This window comes from Aptenodytes forsteri, unplaced genomic scaffold (genome assembly GCF_000699145.1).
Source record: "Aptenodytes forsteri isolate BGI_AS27 unplaced genomic scaffold, ASM69914v1 Scaffold33, whole genome shotgun sequence".
Lineage (NCBI taxonomy): Eukaryota > Metazoa > Chordata > Aves > Sphenisciformes > Spheniscidae > Aptenodytes > Aptenodytes forsteri.
The window spans coordinates 6,369,420-6,394,966 of record NW_008795037.1 but is presented as its reverse complement, the minus strand read 5'-3'; the positions used below and the strand labels follow the sequence as shown (position 1 = coordinate 6,394,966).

Genomic DNA, 25,547 nt, shown 5'->3' with positions numbered 1-25,547 from the left:
AATGTTTTACGCTGAGGGTGGTGAAACACTGGCCCAGGTTGCCCAGAGAGGTGGTGGATGCCCCATCCCTGGAAACATTCCAGGTCAGGTTGGACGGGGCTCTGAGCAACCTGATCTAGTTGAAGATGTCCCTGCCCACGGCAGGGGGGTTGGACTAGATGGCCTTTAGAGGTCCCTTCCAACCCAAACTATTCTGTGATTCTATGAATGGGCATTTAAACCAGGAAAGCAGCTTTTCTAGAGAAGGCTGGTCATTTAAAGCCAGAAAAAAAACATTGTCAAGAAGCCATAATGAATATTAACCAAAATCAGGCAGCCTGGAAGTGCTTTGGAGCAGCTCACTGAAGAGATGTGCAACTTAGCTGTAAGGCAGCAAATAACGAGATGCCTGCATATATCTAAACTGGGAAGCATTTGGCTTTATATGAAGGTGGAGTGGTATAAATTAGAGAAGTTTAAAATGTAAATCACACAGTCAGTAAGAAGAGTTAAAATCCTGCATAGAAATGTACAAGACTGAAGGTGAAATCATATGGTGTTTTCCTTTTTGTACTGATTTTTTGATGGAGAAAATCGTATTTGTTTAAAGACTAAAATAGAAATGCAAAGGTTAGTATTTGAATGCATGACACATTACCTTCCTCCACACGGGGCCAATCACAGAACGTTTAGTGGTCTGTGATTAAAACTGAAAACTTAATTCATGAGCATAAACACAGGTCTTCTGTAATGTTGTCTAGCAAAATCCAAGTTCTTAGGCGACAAATTGGGAGAGGAAGTCAATTCCAACAGCCCTGAGAAAGGACAGAGCTCCGGCTGTACTGATGATGCCTTACAAACAAAAGAAAACGTCTTTTCTGTACTTCCAGGTCAGCCCAGCCCTGAGAAAGGACAGAGCTCCGGCTGTACTGATGATGCCTTACAAACAAAAGAAAACTTCTGTACTTCCAGAACACTTTATCCCACCTTCCCTATTTTTGACTATGGGGTGCATGGGCTATGCTGTCCTAGAAATATAGCTAGAAAGATTTCATATGCCCTTTTGCTTAACCTTAAAAGCCATCCAGTTAGCAACTAGGTAGTGGGAAACCAAGATGCATGGTTTTTTGAATACATGCATTCATTTTTTATACAGTTTCCTTTCTTTCTTCAGCAAAAGTTTCTGGGGGAAGGCTGCAGAGCTTGCTCAGGATTCAGTAGTACAGATCTCGAGTATGTTGTTAAGGTTCTCTATGGTCTGTCTGCCAGGTTCATTTGTGTTGTGTAGTTTATACTTCTGTCGCCTCTTTGAAGAGAGCCAATCTCATGAGACTGAAGATGGAGGTGAACAGTTATGCAAGTAGGACCTTGACTCTTTCAGTCTGCTACCTTCCTCCCCGCCCTGCCTCCATTAAATCACTGCCTGTTTGGTATGTTTGGTGCCACATGTTCTGACTGCTAATCCCACACCCTGGACCTCTTACTGTCAAGAGATGAGGAACCAGAAATATTTTGCGTACTACACAATTACAGAGATCTAGCTAGTATTTAATACTCATTTAGTACCTACTGATCACCAAAAATTGTTTTGGATGATCAGTGTCAGTTGAATGGATAACATCAAATTGTTATCAACTGTTTTCTGTGCTAACAATCCAGGTTGCTAATCTTGAAATAATGGCTGGATCAGATCAGAAGAGAGAGGGGTGGCACACACTAGACTATATAGAAATGTGGCAGATTCCTCCACTACAAAAGTGGTAACTGCATTTTGAAACTTGTCAGATATAGCATGGATCAAAATGCAGTACAGCTTATTTATTTATTTTAAATCGGGCTGTGAAATGGAAACGATTTTAACAACTTTCCTATATCTATTTAATTGACCTCTTTGGCAGTTATCCTAGATTTCAGAATTCCAGCTGTTACTGTATTTGCAATAGTTTCACCTTTTTCTTCCCTAGTATTTATACATAGTGTAAGCTGGCTGGTAAATTTATACCAATAGTTAAAAATAGATTGTGCAGAACAGAATTTAACATGGTGGAGAGAAAAACTTCTGCTACAGACAGTTTAGAGTGGACCTGTCAATACTGGTCATACTGTAGTATTGTACTGCAGAGTTTTTTGTGTTTGTTTTGGTTTTGTTCCCCCGCCTCTGTGCTGCATCAAAAAAACACTGAAAGTCATCTGGAGGCTCAAGCCCCTATAACCTTTCAGAAAAACTAAGCAGCACACCAACATCAATAGCAGCAGAACAGAGTAGAAGATAACTAGCTCTGACTTTTGGATCTCCTGTCAAGCTTGTAAAACAAGAGCAACCACATACTCTGTTTTACTGGGTTGTTCCCACTGTTTTGATTTCACATAGTGTTCTGTTTGCTTTTTTAAGTCCCTGCTGACTGCACACATGAAAGACAGCCAAGCCACCGAGATTGACAGAAAACTGGGCCACAGCTCCTCGGAGGCCTCTTCCCCCTCCTGCTGCCCTTATCTTTTAGGCGGAGGGTTTTGCCTCTTGGTCACTGAAGCCTTGCATTGGGACAGCTGATAAAGTTATTGCTCCAGCTGTTTGCTGCATGAACAGCCAGACTGTTCATGAAGATCTCTTAAAACCATTGCAATTTGCAATCCAGAGTTTCAAGATAAACTAAAATTAGGTTGAACAGCTCAGCCATTTGTGCAGTGAGTGACACGTACAGCTAGGGGTAGTAATCTCATCAGCTGTTCCAATAGAGATGCATCCTGTGAGCAGTACTGACCAACCTCTCAGGAGAAATTCTCACCTACAGAAAGTTATCCATGTTAGCTGATTTGAACAGAACAAAGCTCTTGTGTTATGAAGCATGACAACATCATGAAAGCTGGTGCTTTTAATAATAAGTTGCTGAGTGTTTTGGATAAATTAAAAAAAAAATTTACAAATTCAGAGTAACAAGTTCTTAAAAGAGGAACTGGTGCTTTGATACATTTGTAAGATTTATGCTTTTTTCCCACTGGTTTGTTTAATCAATTCTACAATGTCACCTTAATTTATTCTCTCAGTGTGAGACTGATCCATAATTTGTCAGTCAACTTGTATACCTGTACCACCTTACTGAATATTTTATATTTAGAATAAAAACACATTTAGATGTAGCATGATCTCCAAGATAGGTGTTTGAAGTTCTAACATCAGAAGTAAAGGCATTATCTTTTTAAATCAAATGCCAACCAAATACTAGCGTGCTTCTAAATTGCTCTGTACTTAATTCTCCCTATCTCTGTGAATGCTCAGAGACAAACATTTTTGTACTGGAGCACAAAATAAAATATAAGCAATTCTTGAACCCAAAGGCCTTTCTGGGAATTGTGCAAGTGACCTCTTTTCCCTTGCAGGAAGCTGGCAATCTATAATCAGCATCTATACTTTCTATAGGACGAGAGAATCTGTCTAATAGGCAGTTACCAAGCATTTTAGGTTTTTGTAGGTCAAAAATACTGCCTGAAAACCTCCATGGAGAACTACAAGCAAACCAGTTCAGATTACAAACCATTAGGTATGTAATGGGCAATAGTAGAGACCTAGGGAAAACACATCATGATGCTTCCCCAGGATGTTCCACTTAGCCTCCAAGATGCGTTTGTCCTAGGGAATTCCCAAGCCAGAATCTTTTGTGCTGAATGGCCCCATTTGGATATTTCTCCCCAAGGTCTGTTAAGGTCCGTGCAAAATTCTGTCATCCACAACATTCTGAGACAGTAAGTTCCAAAGCTTAACTATGTATAGCTGTAGCAATGCTTTTTATGTGTGTTGAACTTGCTGCACGATTACTTGGTGGACACTTCCATTATTTGTTCTCCCAAGAAGTATTTTCCATTACCTTTTCCGTGCCACCCATTCATTTTATTATCCTTAGCATACTCTCATCATTCATTTTTCTGGCTGGAGAGTCTTAGCTGATTCAACTTCACTGCTGTTCCAAATCTTTGGTCATGCTAGTTGTCCTTAACTGAAACACCCTACAAAACAACATGATGTATCTAATTCTTTTGTGACATCAGGGACAAGATGTGGGCACGTAACAGATCTATATAGTAGCATTTGTTCATTCTCTGCTGGTTTCCTAAATATTCCTAGCATTTATTCACCCTTTTAAGACTACTTTTAACACTACTGAGCAAGTTTTCATAGAATCGTCCATTTTAAATTAAAGATGGCTTTAAATGAGAATAGTGTAGAGAGCTTGTCACTGTATGAATGGAATTAGGGCAGGGTTTTCTCCCTTCCCTTACCCTAATTTCCACTCCTTTAACTAACTAATTTTCTTTTATCGCAAAGTCTTCCTATAGAGATTTCTAGACAGTTTTTGGTTTTCATTACTCTGAATAGCTGAGCAGCAGCATCACATTTACCAACTTCCAGTCCCCTGGTTCCAAATCAGATTTAAGCAAGAGGTTATACATTACAGTTAATAGTTCAACTCTTGCTTCCTCTTTCAGAGCTGTTGTCTGGCATGTCATCTAGTTGAGGTGAATTGTCACTGTTTATCTGTTTGTTCTGAAACCTTTTTAATGACACTTTAACTTGAGACAGGTCCTGCAACATTTCCCTTATTCAAAGGACTTTGGCATGAGAATCTCTAGTTCCTCAACTGTGGACATCAATACAAAAAAAACTTTCTAAGTTAATTTATCTAATTTTAACTGAATTCCTGATTTGTTATCTGTTGGCCAGGTTTCACATTTAACCTAATAACTTTCATGTTCTTTTCTGTTTTCTGCATTTGGAAGCAGCTTGTAGACTCACTGCAGAGTCTTTGTACGCTTAATCTGAACCTTCATAAATAGTTTGCAGACTGCTTGCAACTCTTTTACCCTTTTGACCACCTATTTTTTCTTAAGTAAGTTTTATTGTTTTCCTATGGTTCCCCTTTTGAAGTTTGTCACGGCCTGTAATGCTGAAACTGCTACAAAACAAAGATTTTTTTTTTGAAGCAGTTCCTGTACGCTCCTTTGGACCAAATAAAGAGATGTTTCCCCTCGTGGGTTCTTCTCATGACTTAGTGCTCCATGAAGCAGTCATCACACTTACCCGTTCTATAAAGGATGACTCAAGTATTCCATTAGTGTATTTCCTGCCTTTGCAGATTGTCTGATCTCCTGCAGCACACTATAGCTATGGTTGCTCTCCTGTTCAGCAGTATAATTTAGAAGCTATACTCTTCTTAATTTAAGCCTGAAAGTTGAACCTGTAAGTATTCTGTACTACTAGCTAATACAGTAGCTTGTCTGATTTGACACTAAGCATTCTTCAAGGTACGGAACCATTCTACTAACTTTCCTGTGTAAACATCTTTCTTGCGTTAGTACAACACTATCTTTCTTACAGCAAATACCTAAAATACCCATTATTTTAATTTTAAAAAGCGCCATGTTTCTCAATCGTATTTCTCAGATGCTAGCATTTGTGTGTAAGCATATTTCTCTCCAGGTCTGGTTTTCTGTTTGTGTGCCCTTTTTAAAAGGGATCTGTCAGCGTACGTTTCTTAATTCTAGGTTTGGGGTTTGCCAACCTGTGTGTCACTCTTTAGTTGATGATACTGGTATTTGGGGGTTATTTAATTAGTAAATTGAGTTTTCATTTTTCAAGAACTTGTGCTCTTCAACAATTATTCTGTACCTACCAGATTCTGATTTGCACAGGATATAGTCTAGAACACAGAAATAATCTAAGCCATAACTGGTATTTTACTAATCAATTTGCTGTTTCAAGATATAGACATGTCAACTTAGTGTACACAGTCCTTTCCATAGTTTTGCCATTCTGAATAGTAGCTACTTACCTTACTAATAACACTTTGATATGTAAGGAAAGCAGAACTAAGTCAGTTTTTTGAAAGACGGTAAACGACCAACATTGTGATTTATTTTCGTTTCATGGGCAAACTTAAGATCAGTCTACACCCTAATTGTGTGAGAGTTTTATTAAGGCTAAACACAGAGCTTGGTTACTTTACTGTTAACAATCCCAAATCTACTGCACACTTACAGCTTTCCCCTTTAAAAAAAATCTATGGGGAAAGTAAAATGTGTTACGTGTGCGTGTGTGTATATATATATAGGAAAAAGAAAAGGGACAGTATAGTTCTTTGGCATTTTAGGCATGTTTGTAATAAAGTGAAAAACACTTAAGAAGAATGAGTATAAACACAAACATGACCAATATACCATGCGTCAATTTCTAATACCATTACTATTTAAGAGTCATAGTGCATCATTATCTTGTTTATATGTGAAATAAAGAAGCTGAAAGCATCTTAAAATAAATCCAGAAGATCTTTCCCCATTATAGTGCACATTCAACTAGAAATCTATTTATGAATCTGTACTCCTAACACTTAAGATTGGTAGCATGTGCCACTGTATTCCATCTATTTAAATTGACATTGCTTCATCTTTTTAAAAAAGGAGAAACAGTCTAAATTTCTCATAGTTAACTGATCTGGCCACTCTACAACCCTGCCTGTATTTGGCTTAAGATTTTCATATCCTCTTCTGTTGTTTTACTAGATCCTACAGCACTCAGGAAGTTCTGTGGCAGCCATATATCCTTTAAGTGGAGGTTTTTACTGAATGAGCGTACACCTGGTTCACAGCTTCTGAATTTCCAACTATTTCAGAATACACAGGTGTCCAATTGTAGCAATACTTAAGTATTACATAGCGCTTTTCACTTGTAGATGTTAAGACTATTAAAACACTTTCCCCTTTCCTTCATGCTCCAATTTCAAACATTGAAGCATTTCAGTAAGCAGACTCACCCTCTAGATTTTCCACATAGGAGTTGGACATGAGTGCTGAATGTTGAGTCCATTTCTCTGTTGAACCTGATGGCTGGTATTCCAGGTCAGAGATAAAACTGTCTGTGTCAGAGAAGAAGACAGACATAACTACTGACTGGACTAAACCAAAAAGTTACAGTTCACTCAACCAGGAAGTGACTTTCAGTTTTCTTTTAATAGCACTAACTTTAAATACCCAGCGTCATTCACAACTACTACATATGTTGACATAAGTAACTATTTATAAGTTATCAGAGTGCCTATTAAAAACAATATCACTTATCTTGTATATTTAGTTACTTTTCAGTTAGCAGCCAGAGCCATAAAGGTAATGGTTAATATTTTTGGATGTCTGCCTAGTTGTATCATCATGAATTTTATACTACATAAATTTCATTTTAGTATTTGTGTTAGTTTAGAACATTCTTTTGCAAGTTTCTCAACCTGCTTTACTTACTGTGGTCAAATTAAAAGTGCTTATGCCCCTTGACAGCACCTCCACTGAACAAGGTAGGCAAAAGAGTACTAGTAAATAAAACCTTTAGTTTTATTTTTCCTATCCTTTAAACAAAGGAAACTGTTGTTGTAAACAGCTGTTAGCTTCCCCTTTACTTGTCGGACTATCTGAGCATTTTGCCCAAGGTACTGATCTGCAGTCAGGCCACACACAGTTTGAAGTGTCGGAAAACAAAGTATTATCTTGGTATAGGTGGCTCTATCAGACCCAGGCAACGTGAGAAGCCAAGGAAGAAGTGGAGAACTGTATTCCACTGAACTGTTTTTCCCGGAGGAAAAATGAATGTAGAATAGTGTGTTCATTACTTTAACCAACAAGTGCGTGTTTATTCAGTTGTGATTAGTGACTATGCAGAGCTTACAACAGGATACCGGGTTGGGTTTGTTTTTTTCTTCCTGCCCAAGACAGAGCTGCAAGTTCAGTAAATTGGGCTTTAATACAATTAACAAAATTACTCTGGAAACTGGCTAATTTGTGCCTTCTGGATAGAGCCACACATTTGCTTTGCCAGCATGATTTCTAAGCCCTACTTATGGATGACTCCTGGGAGAATGAAAGAGTCTATTCTTGCTTCCTCCTGAAATCCAAGCAGTTCAAATTACTTCTTTGGATGACTTCTTACGCTTAATTGTTTAAAGCGTAAAGTTACATGTATTTAACCAGGAAGTGGAAAGCATTATCTGGGTTTCAATGAAAATGTCCACTGCCATTTTGAAGGAAAGGAGTAGACGAAGGACAAATTCTTGTCAAATAATAAGAGATTAAGAAAAGAACATTTTCCCCACCAACTATGGTAGAACCAGCAAGAAAGTGACATTTAAATAAAGATCTAATGAATCCAGGGAGATGGGCAGAAAACTATCTTGGGATGAAACAAATTAACTTTTACAGGCAATTCTCTTTAAAGCTCAGGCGGTCAAAGGAGCAGACAACAAACACACTGACAAAAAGCCTCCAGAGAGAACAGTGGAGTTAATTAGCTCTTTTAAGCAGCAGTCTCTGCACTGTAAAGTCTGCATAGCTTATACAGTAAGGATTATCTGTCACTTTAGCAGAGAAATACGATTCTGAGCAATTTTTCTAATTAATTTCATGCATAGAGGGATTCCGAGGTTCTTGCGTGTCCTAACAAAGCTGCTGACAGTATTGAATTTTTGCTTTTATAAATCCCTGACAAAATGTGTCATGTGTAGCACATGTAACATGTCTCCAGCCAGCACCTTCTGGAATGAAGCATGCACTTGTCTCGGGCACACAGTATTTGTTGTTTGTGAAATGTGGTAAATAAAGCAACAGCCTTTTAAAGTGTGTAATACAGCCTAAAGGTTTTGTTCAACGCACGCTGAAGTTAGATAGAACTTAAGGTACCAGATAAAAGTATTAAAAATACTTTTGTACCTCATAACTTCATAATCATTTGAGAAAGTATTGCTTAAGGAACTAAAAACCTAAAATGTATTTTGTACCCAAAGAATATAACACTAAAATGAAAACTATTGAATTTAAATAGATATCAAGAAAACTGACATCCTGTAGATCTATCTATTTAACTGATCAAAAGTTCATACTTTTAGGAACCACCTCTTTTGTCTTGGCTCCTCCCTTAAGTAAAGAAAAGTTAAGGAAAACTTTAAACCCTCAATTATCTGCACCAGATTTGGGTCAAAGCAGTAAGCCAACTTAAAATTAGTTCTATTACGGATACAGTCAGACCAAGAAGCTACTGGAGTTATACCATTTGGTTTTCAGGATCTCTTCCTACAGGAGTCAAGCAATTTCATTTTTTGTAGCACTATCTGATTAAAAGTTTAGCCTGTGTATCCTTTAGTACTGCTGAACTGAAGTAGGATGTGTGGGCAATGGGACTTAAACTAGAAGATGTACTGGTTTTAGAAAAGTAGATCCCCCAAAATATTCTAGAACGCATGATTGTTTGCAGTGTCCCTAGAGTAAGTAGCACAGAGTGGGTTTTTTTAATATGCTTTGCAAAAATAAGTTTGATGTAAGAGTATAGCAGATCGTATCAACTGTCTAAGTTTGGTAGTACTGCTGCATCCACCTAGGAATTCATGTGTTTTAGAGGACAGATGAGTGAATTGCTGTATTTACAAAGGTAATGAGGATCAGTAAACCTCAAAGAACATTATGGATAGACTGCAGCACACGCTTCCTCAGATATAGGCCTTCTTTTGTCAACTCCAGATAGAACTCTCTCAGCTGCATTTATGTGAAGAATCCCTACCGCTACGTCATGTTGGTTAGTGTAGTATATTTAGCCTGGTTTTGACTCCACATGACCAGCAAGTAGTACAGTGTCAACAGGGGGGGTTTACCTTTCCCCAAAAAAAAAAAAAAAAAAAAAAAAAAAAAAAAGCCAGGCTATAATTAACCCTCAGTCTTCTCTGCTGTGGAGCAGCCAGCTGATTCTGTTGGTTTGTGATCAAAACCAGTCATATGGCAGGCCGTGTTTGCAATGGCAAGCTGTCAAGGATGTGGTAGGTTGCCTTCAAGTTACCATTGCAAGCCATAAGACAGGCTTACTTTCAGTAATTTCAGGTTCAATGCCAACTTTACTAAGAAGTACGGTTTTTTTTTTTTGTTTTTTTTTTTTTTTTTAATTAACTGATAAAATAAGGCTGATATGAAATGTTAGGCGTAGTATAGTTTTCCTGTGCATGTTATGTTTATAGCTATATAGACAGACTGAATGTGCCTGCAGAGTCACAGCACAAGCTCTGCAGTTATTTGGTACAATAACAAATATCCCTGTTCATGTCATGGTTATGATGTCACACTCTGCATTTATGTATCATAGTGCAACCAACTCATTAAAGTCATATGTTTATCCCCCTCCCGCATGCAAGAAGATAGATGAGTCTAACATAGTATGTATTAAGCGTGAACCTTGGAGCTGGAGGACACGTGCTGCGCAGTGGAAAGCAGTGCAGAAGCGTCTAAGCGTATTTTTGCCAGTGTCACAAGGGCATGCCTAACTCCTTCCAGTTCCGCTACTGTTGCGAGCACCTGCACCATGATGTAAACGTGCCACTTGCATCCACAGAATAAGTTTCTAACCTCTTCTAATTCTTAAACGGGAATCTTTTTGCAGTGGTGCAATTCGTTGAGCTTACTTTTGAATTAGTTACAAGGTGTTCTGTGGCTCTCAGAGGCAAATAGGAAGTTTCATATATTAGCTGGTCATAGATACCTGAGGATTTATCTGAAGTTCTTTACACATCAGCAGTCTGTAACTGGTCTTCTGAATAGACACCTTGCTGGCACGTATTTTATGAACACAGTGAATGAATCCACTAGAAGATACGGTCATGGCATCCTTTAACTGTTGACAACCCCAGATGGTTAACATTCTCTTCGCCTTTCCTCACTGTTCCAACCTTTTTCTTTTGACCTACTGCTCAGTCTGGCTCTTTCTCTATTTCCTTCATAACACCCATTTCTAAAAGTAGACTCCCATTCTCTTTCAATACATTTCAGGTTCTGCTTTACCACCTTACTCAACCTCAACCTGCTCACTGCAGGAGCCCATAAGCGTATGAGAAGAATTAGAATTGTAAACTGCTTTTTATTGCTATCTCCATACTGCTTGACAATATATATTTAATATACAGAATACTAAGACAGGAGGAGTTTGAACACAACCTTACTAAACAATTTATACTAGTATAATTTTCAGAATGCCTTTTATCAACAGGAATATTCTGAGAGTTCCGTGTATAATGTAGGCTAGAGTTCTCATCACACAAATCCATGTCAGGCATGCTGCAAGATGCAACATTTTGTTCTGTGCTTAGGAGACAGTAAAAAACCCTTGAGTTTGAGATGAACATCTCAACTTTGAGTTGCACCAGCAAGACGACAGGGTTTTGAGCTGCTCTCCTCCATACTAAGCTAGACTCTAGCATTCAGTATTTTTTGTGTTTCTGTAGGCCTTCAATGCTCTGTTTGGCAGGACGCTGCCTTAATTAAGAATGACCTGCTAATGCGTAAGTTTTAAATATATAGAGAAATACAAAGTACAGTCATTCTCCAGTACTTCCTTATTAGTTACTACTGTGATTCTCCAGAAGTTAAGCTGAAGCTACAGTAAAAAGCTACCTGTAAAGATGTACAAATTTTCTAGCAAAGATCAGAATAATCTCTGAGCTTCCCAGCAAGAGAATTTATCAACTAAAGAGTTATCACAGAACTATTAAAATGAATGAATGCAAATGGCTTAGAATTCTACATGGAATGTGTCTGACAAAGCAGACTTACTACTTTATGTACACAAAACGGTTAGAGGATTTCTAGTTATGATTTATAGTAAATCCACATACTGGATTTTCTAATCTCCAGCTTTATGTAATGGAGATGCAATGAGTAACAAAATGTAAGAGGATTAGTAGAAGGTCATCCTGATTTGCTGAATACAGCCTAACATAATACCTTAAAACCGGTTAAATAGTTGTACATGTTAGAAATCTCATCACTGTAGAAAGCCGTGAAATCCAAGGTAAACTCGCTCCTAAACTGCAAACCACAAGAGATTAAATTTTAGATCAACAGTATTAGAATAGATTTAAATCTAAAGCTTGACAGTGGGATAGGTAAACCACCACACTAGGAGCACTTTTTAAAAACAGGGGGGGGAAAACAGGGGGGGAAAAAAGTTAACAAGGCCTCATCATGTAACTAGATTGAGTCTAACTTTGACTAGCTTTTTTTTCAAGTGGGGAAGAAACAGGACCTTTATCAGATGAGTATACAACAGAGCACGGTATGGATGATGGATATGGGAAAGGACAGAAATTACCAACTGCCTGCTTCTTATCATTTCAGCTGCCTCGTTTACACCTATTTGCAGCCCTAAATATTCCGCTGTCTATACAGGGAAATGTTAGCCAGGGGAGTTGGGCAGAGCACTGACTTGCTGGAAGACATTAAGGGAAAAAGAAGGTCCAACAAACCGGGGAGAGGGGAGGAAAAGCGGAGGGGACAAATAAAGAGCAAGAAGCTGCTTTTACGTCGTTCCAGTCCAAAAGTTTACCAGCTTGTGCAGATTGACTATTGCAAAGACCTAAGCAGAAAAAAGTGCTGTTTTTCAGAACACCTTTTAAGTAGTAGCATACAGGGCAAATTACTTTGAAACTGTGTGATGTTTCAAATGTTTTCTGTAATATCATTTGAATTTCATATCTAGGTGTCCTCATGCATTTTGATCCCTTGTTTCTTCAAGTGAAATAGAAAGCATTTCCTGTAGGAAGCAAGGATGGGAAGAGGGGAAGCCAAACAAAAGAGAAAATTCAAGGTGGAGATTAGAAAAGCCTAAAGACGTCTATCAGATCCTGTTGAAAAACAAGAAAGCAAAGAGCCACACAAACTCCAGTAGGGGGGAAAAAAAGGGGGGGGGGAAGTGTATGCAGACACCCAGGTAGAGGATCTGCCTTTAAATTACGTAATCCTTTTTCACTCATAGCCCAACCAGAGCCCAGCTTGCTCTAACTGGTAAAGGACAAAGGAATACAACAAAATTGAGAAAGATACTCCATTCTGGCCATTGGCGAGCACGTTTGACTTTGCAGAGAAGCTATAAATGGTGAATCCAGATATGTTACACCTTCCAGGACATGCTGGATCAAGACTAATCCAGATGCTCTTGGCTTGAGCACCAATGGATGAAGCAGCTTTGCAGTTCATATTAAGTAGTAGATCTGGGGTTTTTTGGTGTGTTTTGAAGAAAAAGCCTGAATGTAACTACTATCCAAGACTGGCACTTCTGTAGGTGGGGTGGGGTTTTTTGTTGTGGGTTTCTTTTGTTTGTTTTTGTTTTTTTTTAAAAGAATTTTAAATCGTACTCTGTCAAGCTAAACGGCTTAGTAATTCCAGGACTAATTTTGTCATGAGGTAGCAGTTCCATACTACACTCAAATTGTGTTAAAATTTCTTAAAATATTTTATTTTCTTGGCAAAGAAAGTATCTACTATGCTAATTTTGAAATAGTGCACGTTACTTAAAAGAAAGAAGATTATTTATGCTGTCAGGGTTTTTTGAGGGTTTTTTGTTTACTTTTTTTAAGACTACTGACAAATATTTAAGGTCAGTAATCCAGACGTGATTTATAAATTTTTCAATTGGCTTTGCCTTAGTGTTTTATTTTGAGAGGTTTATTCGCCTTAATTGGTAACCCTTAAAAACCTATTTTCCAACTAAATACAGCTTTCAGGTTTAATATATTAGCTGGGAGAACATACTGTATCAACGTTCACTTATGTATGCAATTATGTTTGGATTTTTTTCTTAATTGCTATTAACGTAGAATAACTGATTCGCTATTTGTGTCTAGCCAAATCTTAGTTTCCGTACAAATAGAATTATACACAAAAGGAAAAGTTTGAAATTATTTTTTTAACCCACAGTAATATGTTAGATACCTTTAAAAAAAACCAGCGTTCCTGTCTAAACATGTTTTTTATTTAAAGCTGATTAAGCAGAGGAAGTATTTTACTCATGTTAAGAGAATTGAGCAGCTTGTTTCTTGTCACTATGCCCTTCAAGATTTTTGGAACAGCAGGTTTCAGGCGAGACATCTGATTTGTATTTGCAGATTGGAAATGAAAAAAACCCAATCAAACCCACCCCCCCAAGCAATCATCGCATGGCGGTAATACGAAACTGAAATGAAGGTAATCTCTATGCTTGCAAACGTATTGCTGCTGCCAAGTGCTGGTTGAGTATTTAAAACAGTGTTCAATTTTCCATATAGGAAGCATATAGTTTAATCACCAGTTATGAGACCTTCTTTGAACTTCTATAGCAAGCATTATTTAAAAAAAGAAATTAATAAAGCTGTGGCCATTTGACTCATATGTATCTTGACTACACTTCTCTAAACTGTTAGCAAGTGGGCACGCTTTAAGTGTGGCTCTTGCAGCTTTTCCTGTGATTCGACATCTTTGTCAGCACAGAAAAAACTCAGTAATTTCACTGTGTTAAGCAATGGAAATAATTTCTAAAAGCAACTAATATTTGTGATATGGGGGGGAAAATTGGCTTTCTTTTTACTGTGCATTCACTTTAATCTCTGAACAAGTATAAACAAACTGCCAAGACGCTCATAAATGCTAAACACTTCTGCTTATATCGTGAGAAGCTTAACCATAATGTCTAGTTGTATTTCAGTTATTTCTGCACCTTTTTTGTGGGTATGGAGGGAAGAAGGATGAGAAAAAGGTAGGTTCTAACATGACACTTCTTGAAACATTAGATTTCTTTCTCACTCCTGTAGTACAGAAGTAGAAAATGCTTTTTTTTTTTGTTGCATTCTGTTTCGTAAAGCCTTGTTCTTCTCCCCTCAGCAAGTCCTTGATAGAATCAGTCTCTTCCTTCCTTTCTAAATAAAGTTAAGTTGATTGATAAACAGTGTTTCTAAAAAGAGAGCTTTGTTTAATTAGGACGGCCATTTAACTGAAAGCCCAACTATACTATCAGTTTCTCTCATTTTCTTCCTAGTATGCTTTAAAGGCATTTCTTACTACATTTTCTTACTACTGACTGGAGGTAACAATAGCAAAGCTCCATTTATGCAAGGAACTGGGACTGACACAGATATTTCACAGATGGCCTACACGTAAGTCTTTACACTACTGCTGATGCAATTAAGTAATTACTAGGGATGATTTAAAAAAACCCAGAAAACCACAACAGCTAAGGCTGTTGTAGAAAACAGATACTAGTAAGATTCCCATCATCAATACCAAACACCTTTTACACACCTTTTAAGGCCAGGCCTTCTGTTCTTCCAGCCTTATTAACATGACATATTCTTTACATTGCTTTGCATCTATGCCTCAAATAGTCTGATGTTTAGGATCTGATCTCTCTCTCTCTTTTCACTTGGCTGGACAAGTTTTGTAAATTAAATACTTGGACAGTATTAGAGAACTTTATAGCCTGGCCTTTAGCACTAGAACGTCCTTGTTCTGTTTATGTTAGACAAGTGAATGTCTCAAAAAGGTAGCCAGAGTGGTAAGGAGAAAGCAAACAGCTACTGTGAGCAGAGGTGCTGAATGATGACAGCGTATCTACAGCATGTCTGTGAAGAGACTAAGACAGCGCCAAAATGCATGTGATATATTTTCAAAAAACTAGCCTGCCTTTCAAAACTGGGACAACTCCAAGAAACAAGACTCCAAACTACATTTATGCAACTTAGGTATATTATTATGACTTTCACTGAAACATACCAAGAAGACAATCAGAAAAGGCTTCAAATGAATTCCTTGTGTATAAGGTGTCAATGTGTAGGAGTTAAGCCTCAAGCCCTGTTTTATGACAAAAACAAAGTCTATGGGCAAATGAGACTAAAGTACTTGAACTATGTAACTACAAATTTACAGCTGATATCATTAGTTTTCAATAAGTCGTTGCTTTGGACACAAAAATACGACTCCATTTTGATGATACAAATTTACTTCTCTGAAGAGGAGTGTGTTCTAAACAAAACGAAACAACCCTCCCACACCCGCTTTGTAGTTTACTGTAGACTATATCCCAGTATTAAAATATTACATCCACTTACCATCATCTAGTGTGATGTCTTGTAGTCCTATTGTTTGAAAATTCAATTCTCGATCTTCAGGTTCTGGTTTAATGTTAATAGCTGCCCCATCTGGTGAAAATGGAGATGAATCGCATACGGTATGGTGTACTAGGGATGATGCTGCATTAAGACCTCCCAATGCTGGACTATGTGCTTGAGGGGAGTGCTGTCCCGAGTGACTTACAGTGGTTGGCGGGGGAGACGAGGCAGGTCCTGAGCTAGGAGATTGATAAGGCATAGGTTGTAGCTGGGGTGAAGAAGGTCCAGACAGCGGTGAATGGACCAAAGGGTGGGAAGCTGTTGGGGATGGCGATGAAGCGGATGCTGGATTTGTAGAATGGTATGGGACTTGCTGCAGCTGGGGAGAAGACTGCCCAAGGGACCGACTCATCGCAGAAGGGATGGAGCCCTGCCCAGCGCTTGGGCAGTGGTACCCCATCGATGGCAGGTGAGAAGATGACTGTCCGGAATGAGCTGGGTGTGCTAGCGGGTGCCCTGCTGTACTTGATGTTGACACAGAACCTGGATTTGAAGAATGAAACTGCATTGGTGGTAGAGCTTGGCAGCTAAGATTTATCAAATGAGGTACAGCTGTGTCTTGCTGAAATGAAATAGTATCAAATCCTTGGCTGGAGGCAGAGTTCATCGGAAGACCAGACTGTCCATTGTATACATCGTTAGACTGCATAGGCTGGTAAGAAGGCCTCACAGGAGGTGCTGATGTTACCTGAAAAGACTGAACCACAGCAGGAGGCAAAACATGACACTCTTCACTTGGACTAAGGTTTCTACCTTGCATATGTGGCAAGTGGGATACTGCTGAGGTCACCATTGCTGTGTATGGTGGTTGAACTGGACACACAAGGCTCCTGGGTGATGTAGACAGTAAATTGTCATGTGGATGCCCTTGCTCTGGTGAAGGCAATTGAGTTCGGATAGAATGCAGGCCCTGGACATTGCTTGTGTGAGGCAGGGCCAAAGATGGAACAGCAGACAAATCCACCTCATCTCTGTGCTCTTGCTTCATTATAACTAGAAAAAGTAAAACACGGTATTACAATTCCAACCCATTTGTATCCTGTGATAAATACACGCTAATGGCTGTCCCCCCCCCCCCCCCAGCCACAACAGTATTGTTAATGTCCTTGCTCTAATTTCCCTTCCTTTGCTCTGCTTTAATTTTTTTTTTTTTTTACTTTATGCCTGCTATATTAACCCTTAAAAGCCAGAAGAACTCTCCTAGCATTTATTCAAAGGCAGTTATCTTCCCTTCTAAAATACCCTCCTATGCAATGTATGTTTTTAAAGACAGTTGCAGCCCAGCCAGAGAAAGTCCAGTACATCTAAAAGATACGGTGCATCAGAGGTGGGGTGGGGGGGGTGGGGCTCCACTGAAAATAGGCAGACAAGAGTTCAGTATCAGGCCCTAGGAAAAGGGGAATGAAATTTTTAGCTAGCTTCAGACTTTCCTTAGCCTCTCATCAAGATGACAGCTGAACTTTGGCACCGTGGTTAAACTAGTTTGAGTAGTGCATGTTGTTTTAATTACAGCAGCTCTTTCAGCATATCCCCCAATTTCAATGATGGCGACAATTGTTCTTATAATACAGAGAGTTACAAATTGACACACTTTCAGTTACAGGATTTTTTTTTTTTTTTTAAGCTACTGGTAGGCTCATCAAAAGATATTGATTTTAAGTACAAATAGTAGAAAAATGCTAACGCTTTTAACTGCTCAATTACTACTTTATACAATACACTGTTAAAGAAACATATTTATAGAAAAAATGCATTTTAAAATGTTTGTGCAGTAACAAACAGCTGCAGTTATAATTAATCTTGCTTCTTATTTAAGCAGTGTCATTACTTCATTGCACCATGTAAATAATTTAAATATGGACTTATCAAATGAAAATATAGTTTAAGATGTGTCTTGTAACTACCTCAGGAGCTGATATTCTTAAGAATAGTTGAAAAATACCACATAAATCTGATAACACAATTAATGTATACTTAGTGTACCAAATACCTAGGTAACATTGCTTAAATTGCGCATGAAGGTAGGAAGTAGGTAATTTTAGAGCACAAGTGAGCAAAACTTATTTTAGATAGTATGAACTAACGGTAGTTGCCATAGTCAGCATACACATTAGCTTTAAGTAGTTTCTATTGATATCCATATCTGACTTTAAAGACTCCTTCAGGTACCTGACTGCAAGGCCTCCGAACAGTACTAAAGGGTCTAGCGCCATCACTGGTACCTTGTGAATTCTGACTACTCTAAATGGGCATGAATTTCTTAAAGAAAAGAAAGTAAGGGGCAGGCAAAGGAGTAGGCATTGCATATCTAGTAGTAACCACTTCCTTATACCAAATGGAAGGGATTAACATGTTTTAACTACATGTAAAGTTTTTGCTTCTGGCTAAGCTAAAAACTATTTTCTCTCAACATGCTGCAGTGTGTCCAGAGGGGGGAAAAGAACTGTATCCAAAACTTGGGGTTTGGGGGTTTTTTTTTTTTTTTTTTTTTTTTTTTGGACATTTGGGGTGTGTGTGTGTGTGTGTGCGTGCGCATAAAACCTGTTCGTCTATGATCTCACTATCCTCCAATCATCACGAGGGTTATTTAGAAGAGCAGCTTCTGAGATTCACCATCATTCTCAAAGAAAAGTAGAATGCAAATTATTCTGTAAAAAGTGTAACGAAGAAATACCTGGCTGTAATCATAGCACTGTAGCTTATTACTCTAAATGTCAACTTTTTAATTAGACAAGCTTAAGTAAGTTGTTTCACAAACAATTCAAAGCTAGTTGTATCTACCTGTCAAAGGTACAAGACTGTCTGAATTACTTTCAAATGTCTACTTTAAAAAACAAAGTAAAATGCAACTTTTTTATTTTTTATTTAATACCTGGTGTATAAGTAAAACGTTGAGACTGGCTTTTTTTCCTCTTGCCATTGCAGAGATAAAACTGCACCTGAACTGCAGCTGTAATGGCTTTGTTATGGTATGGAGGAACTTCAAGTATGATGTTTGCCTATATGAAAGTTGAAACAAAAAAGTTTTACATATCAAATGCAAATGAAACTGCTCTTAATTACAGAAAAACTAAAACAGTTAGTGCAAAACTAAAGCAAACTGATATTTTGAAATTGATAAACTTCAAGTTTATGCATATTGCATAGTAAAACAGTACTATAAGCAAACTTTTATTTGGAGAGAGCTTTTTCTTCTTTTAAACACAAGTGTTCTGAAGGTAATGCTTTTAATCAAATAGACACATCATCTAAAGGATGCTTTGTTTATCTGCCAAAGCATAAAAAACCTCTAGCAGTCAAAGAATTGCATTTTGGATCATTAAGCTTTTAAGAAAAATTTTAATGCACTCGAAATTATTTGTCTTCTTAGCAAAATTCTCTTCAGTTTTCTTTTTTTGATTTTCAGTTTCTTTCTTCATTGCTTTCACAACAAGCATACCGTTTCCAGTTCCTTCAAAGCACCATCTTAATGGCTATGTTATAGTATTAAGCCAATTTAGAAGTCTCCAGTTGTCTGTCTGAATCAGCCAATGATCTACTTACTTTACTAAACAAAGTCTAAATTTCAGAACAACAATGAAGATGTCTAGTTTCTCATTTTAAAACAGAAAGCTTTCTAAAGTAAGAAAAATTGTTTCTCACCCCTTGACACTTTTCCCTAATTATTTTTCCTTCTACCTCCCACTGAGGTCGTCCATCTGTTGAGAGAAATTTACAAATAATTCAAGCAAAAAGCATTTTCTAAAACACTTAAATACTCAATCTTAAAAATACTTAAATACATAATATTAAACTGCATTTATTTTCAGTCATAAAGAGGCCATTCAACTGACAGAGATATTGTAAACAAAGTGTAAAGTATAGAGATGCTTTAGGAGTTTCAGCGCTACAGACGTTGTCTGTAAGTTGACTGTTGTGCAGGATTCTGCATTTTAATGGAACCTGCTGATTACACGCAGTTAGATTTAACTCTAAAGGAGCTGTGTACTATAAATGTACAGAGGGATTTCCCCCCCATTTTTCTAAAAACATTTTTGAAAGGTAGTTAAATTACTACTAACGCTTGTGATTATTCAAACAAACATGCTGATGACTTAACCTGTAAGTCACCATGCGAGAGATAACACATGCCATATCTCCGTGCACATACCCACAGGTTATACCTTTAAAACAAACACCCTCCCCTGAACCAAAAGACCCCGTAGTTCAAATACCAGGCAGGTTGTCTGTGGTGTGAGGGAAGTAAATCACCTTGGTGAATCTCTCTCTGCTCTGACCTAGCATAACCCGTTACCCTTAATCTAACACTCAGTTCTCTCCGTTATTGGGTTTTGTACAGGTTGTCAGGGAACCTATTGTCTAGCAGCAGTACTTCTTTAAATGGCATTCAGGTTGTGTGTAAAAATACATTATTACATAAAACCCCCACTTAGGTTGCATTTGCCAATAAAAAAACCAAACCCAACTCATTTCCTTAAATATTTAAGGAAATAATACAATGTAGAAGAATTGGACTTGGTTGCAAACTTTTATTTTTAACGATTTACTTTTGCTACTCTTTGCCCAGAAGTTCAAATCAGGTATTCAAGTCACAGCAATGATAAATTAAGTTGTTCAAGTTTTATGCTGCCTATATTAAAGGGACAATCAGGGAAGAAAAGGAACTCTCTGTATTAAGACAGCTAGTCCTAAATTTTTCAACTATTTTTCATGCATTGTAGTCTAAGTAAGAAATATTAAGATCAAGATGTATCTATCCAGAAGAGCTACAGAACCAGGAAGGAATGCTGCATAACTGAACATCTTTGAGTAATACATGTATGTATGTATGTACGACAGAGAGAGAGAGAGAGAGAGAATGCTCACCTGTGTATAATACAAAACAAAACCAAAGAAAACTTGCAAAACATTCATTGTATCTGGTTGTAGTAGACTAAAATTAGAAAGTATTTGATAGGCTTTTTTTGGTGTTAAATTCTCTAGTTTATGGAGTTGCATCATTATGAAAGTGATAGAAGAGAGGAACAACATGGGTTTAGAAAAAAAAGCAGCTTTCAAACCTGTACTTACATTTAAAGAAAGATGTTTTAGAAATATTCATTCAAAATCTGCAAGTTTCTTGCTTACTTTGAGATTCTATTTCCTATGTATTTAGACTGAAAAATTTAATCTACTACCCTCCCAAAGAATAATTTGTTTCATTTCATGAGATCAGTAGGAAGCAGTTAAATTTTTCTACAGATTTCACGACATGAAGGAAACACTATGTCTTCAGTATACCTTAACTGAAATGCATGCCTGCAATCTGATTTTTAACTCTACTTTGCTAACATACAAGTGTAAGCCTGCTGCAGTTCTCACCCACAACTAAGTGTTGCCTAGAAGACTGAACTTGGATTCTAGAGAATAAGAATCATGCAATACAACTGACTATAACATTTCTGATCTCTTGGCAATTAAACACTTGACTGGCTTTTCAAGCACACAAAAGTTTAATATGCATACAAAAGGTCGCTGTTGTTCATACCACTGCTTATTGCCAGGATTTTACCTACATGCATGCACACTTGCCTGTTTACAGATGCAACTTAGGCATAGACACAGCACACCAAATCTGAGCCAGATCTTGAGACTTTTTAAGAAATGCATCCCTTAGAGTAACTTCTACAGAAAATCTTATGCAAATATATGAAAAAAAAAAAATCAGTAGTGTTTTCTAAGGTATATTTATTTCATTAGCTTAGGATTAAGTCAGTTCCCATGCAGTGATTAAATCAGATGTAACATAACATCAATGCCAAATAGTACATTTCCATTAGTTCCTATTTTCTTTCTTTTTTTTTTCTTTTTTTCTTTTTTTTTTTAAATAATAATAAGGAGAAAATACATGGTATGATCTGTCAACAGTATCTTTCAAATGCACACCATTCAAAGTCAGTTAGCCTGTAATTGTCTTCCTGGATCAGAAGTACTATTTCATTAATAATTGCCAACCAGCATATAGATCAGTGCCCAAACTGAAGTTTCAGATTACTATTTGTGACTTAACTTTTTTTTTTCCTTTTTAAAACATCCTTACTTGCTAAAATCAAGCTCAGATAGTGTTTTTGGTTTTGTTTTCAAGAAAAAAGTAAGATAGTATTTACCTTGTCCTTTTTCAAAAAATATAATTTTGGATTCTGGAAGAAAATTGGATCCTGTCACCACCATTTCATGGCCTCCATTTACCGAGCAACTATTGATGCTGTACTTCTCAATCTGAGGAAGCTCTTGAGCAGATCGTTGAGCTTTAAAAAAAATTTAAGGGAAAAATTATTATTCACTATTTTAATCATAATGACATTTCTTTTCTGATCCTAACTTGAAGAATCAGGGGTGAAACTAAAACAACTATCTATTTAAATATATAAATCATATTTGTGTATGATTTATCTTTGTTTTTAAAATTATGTTGAAATTATATAATTACAGAAAAGAAACACCAAGAAGTCATGAATCCCAACAGTCTCTACTGTTACAGCAAATGAAATTTTTAGTTTAGGAATATTGGTTTAAATATTACTTTAGTATCTTATAGACAAAATAAATTCTAGGAGAAATCTGGATTGTTGTCATGTTTTCATTCCTTAGTGCCAGCACTTAACAAATGAACTCTCCAGAAGTTCAGCTGTTCATTAGATAATACTGTATAAAGACAAGAAATGGTATAGACTCTTGTAAATAAAATGGTATTAGTTCTTCCTGAAATGAATATTTATTTTCACTGAGATATATCAGCTGCCTCTGCTCATATACAGGAACTACTGAAGCTGCTAGCTGTGTGACTGCAGTATTAGGTTCAAAGCCTAAAACATTGTTTTTCCTCCAAACCTTTAGGCTGCCACTTGGCAAGTACCATCTTTATTTAAAGTTATATTAATTTTTGGTAATTTAGCTCTTCACACACAATGCTTTTTACACACACTTGTTCCATATAATTCTGACAATAAATATTGTCAGAATGACAATACTACTGACACATGCAGAAAACATGAGTATAAATTAGGTATAGTTAAAGCAATCTTACAGCATTCAACAGGTATGGAAGCAGTCTGCAGAGATAAGACTTTTCCACTAGGTTGTGGGATGTGAACACGAAACACAAGTCGCACTCTGGTATTCTTTCTTCCAATATCTGTCTCTCCTTTACGGAGCTCTATATCTGAATTGCGAAGTTTCAAAATACCAGCACAATCGATACTGGAGATAGGTGAGGGGATGGATGGATCAGAAGAGAAATGGAAGAAAATGAATCAAACTATTGCGAAAGTAAGCCTTTCTTTTGTTTAAAGAATGAAGAGCGTTCTACTTTTTCCCCCTGTTACGCTATTTTAAATGTTATTTAAAATGTCTGAGATTAAAAGATCTGTTAGGGTCAAAAATGGCAGCAAGTACTCTGTTGAAACATTTTGTCTTGTAAAAGTCTAGCTGCTGCTTTTTTGAACCTTTAAAAGATTACGTGTTACTGCACATTGTTTAACCTTCAAAGTAAGTTATTTAACATAGTAAACATCATTTACAAGGAGCAAGAGACCGGTATTTAGTTCTGCCTTAGGAAGGACTAGGGAATGACAAAAGTATAGCCATCAAATCCCAGCTACCATTCCACATAGTGATCGATTATTCGTATCGGACACACATACTTTAATCAAGTAACATGTACACATAAACTTGTGAGGAGTGTTATCTTGCACAACATTGTGGGTTCACAGCATTCAATGGAACTAGCATGAAGTCTGCAACTAGGAAAATTTAAGCTGACTTCAGAAGTCTACATAATAAATAAATGTGCTACCTAAACAAATAACTGTGCTTTACTCTGTTCACTGACCCTCCAGCTAGAACAGAGCAGTTTAATTGTTGCTATAACTAACCATTAAACTATTACTTAGCACTTCCTATCTGGCAAGACCTTTAAAGTCAGAATAACGCAGCTGCTACAAATAAAAAAAATAATCAAAACAAGGAAAAGGCCTACCAAGATACCAGAAGTTAAATCACCACATTCAATCAAGAAACAAACAACTCAATTGTACGACTGTATTTTCACAGAAAAAGGTCTTATGTCTTTGTAAAATCAAACAAAAACTCTACCTGCCAGCAACCCGCATGCAATTTTACAAATGTGGAGTCATATATATGTGTGTATGGATTGTATGGGGAAGTATAATCCCAGAAGCACTCATCTATCTCCCCATCAATCTTATGAGTTTCCCTGTCTCTCTACTCCTTTACTTCTGACTACCTAAACATTGGCATGGTTAAAGAGATGGTCTATCTTAATCATGAGCCATATTTGTGGAAAACATGCTAGCCTACAAGATTTTCTTTCACCTTTGCCCAAATGAGGAATGTGGAAAACATGCTAGCCTACAAGATTTTTCTTTCACCTTTGCCCAAATGAGGGGGAAAAAAAAAAAAAAGACACATAGCAACTAAACAGCTAATTTCTGCTGTGATGTACCTGGCTGACATATTATTTTCAGGAAGAAGTGGTATTTCCAAAACTTTTGTGCTGGCAATTATTATCTCTTGACTAGCTGTTGCAACTGTTTTTCCAGTGATTCGGTGCACCTGGTAGAACGCATGAGGTCTTAAGTAGCGATCATCTGCTGTTCCGATGAACATTTGGAGGTTTACTGGCTTTTCGCTGTAGCCCAGGAGCTGATGAAAAAGTAGATGTAATTAATATTAAAATGTTAGCTGACTTTTACTGTATTTGTGTGTGCATAAGATAAATACACAACTAGTATGAAGACAGCGTCAAAGAGTAGTATTTAATTACAAACTTCAGTCCCTTCAGAAATCAGAAAACTGAGTACAGGTATCTGTCCCCCAATACAAGTATCAGCAACAACATTTACCAGAACAAACGGATACCCAAATATCTTTATTACCTTTGAATCTTGCAAAGAGAAAAGCATCGTTTTTATCTACAGAATTTCTACATCAAGCTATGCTATGTTATAGGCACGTTTCTGATATTGGTTTTAATCAAAGCCAAATTATCAATTTTACTAAGATACACCTAGTTTCTAGAAATACTAAAAATATTTTAAAGTTTAGTTTTTCTATTATGGAATGCAATAGTGATTTTTTTTAAACTTCAGTTATAGGCACGTTTCTGATATTGGTTTTAATCAAAGCCAAATTATCAATTTTACTAAGATACACCTAGTTTCTAGAAATACTAAAAATATTTTAAAGTTTAGTTTTTCTATTATGGAATGCAATAGTGAGTTTTATTAAACTTCAGAGGTTTTGTGAATGCAAGTGTATTATGTTAGGACAAAGACAATTTAATTCATAGCTAGAAAATCAAGTAGGGTTTATTTCTGGCAAAGAAAATGTTTTAAAACCCAAAATTTGATAAATGTTAATTCAGGCATCTTTCCTTTTCTTAAATATAACACTAACCACCAATGTACTCAGTTGTCATAAAACGACCTGCTGCTTGAGCTAACAGTAGTAATTCTAGGTACAAAACACGTTGAAACATGGGGGGGGGGGGGGAAAAAAAAAAAAACACCTAAAAAAAAAAAATACGTT

General features: G+C 37.0%; 1 protein-coding gene across 1 annotated transcript in view; it reads right to left on the bottom strand.

The window, feature by feature from the left end:
- Positions 1 to 25,547, bottom strand: part of NFATC3 (nuclear factor of activated T-cells 3) — a 74,779-nt gene that overhangs the window by 8,335 nt on the left and 40,897 nt on the right. The window contains exons 4-10 of the mRNA XM_019471376.1: positions 24,463 to 24,662; positions 23,026 to 23,198; positions 22,106 to 22,246; positions 19,602 to 19,657; positions 18,832 to 18,958; positions 15,900 to 16,952; positions 6,783 to 6,884 (exon numbers count right to left, since the gene is read on the bottom strand). Coding sequence (XP_019326921.1) covers positions 6,783 to 6,884; positions 15,900 to 16,952; positions 18,832 to 18,958; positions 19,602 to 19,657; positions 22,106 to 22,246; positions 23,026 to 23,198; positions 24,463 to 24,662 — 1,852 coding nt within the window. The remainder of the gene's footprint in view (positions 1 to 6,782; positions 6,885 to 15,899; positions 16,953 to 18,831; positions 18,959 to 19,601; positions 19,658 to 22,105; positions 22,247 to 23,025; positions 23,199 to 24,462; positions 24,663 to 25,547) is intronic.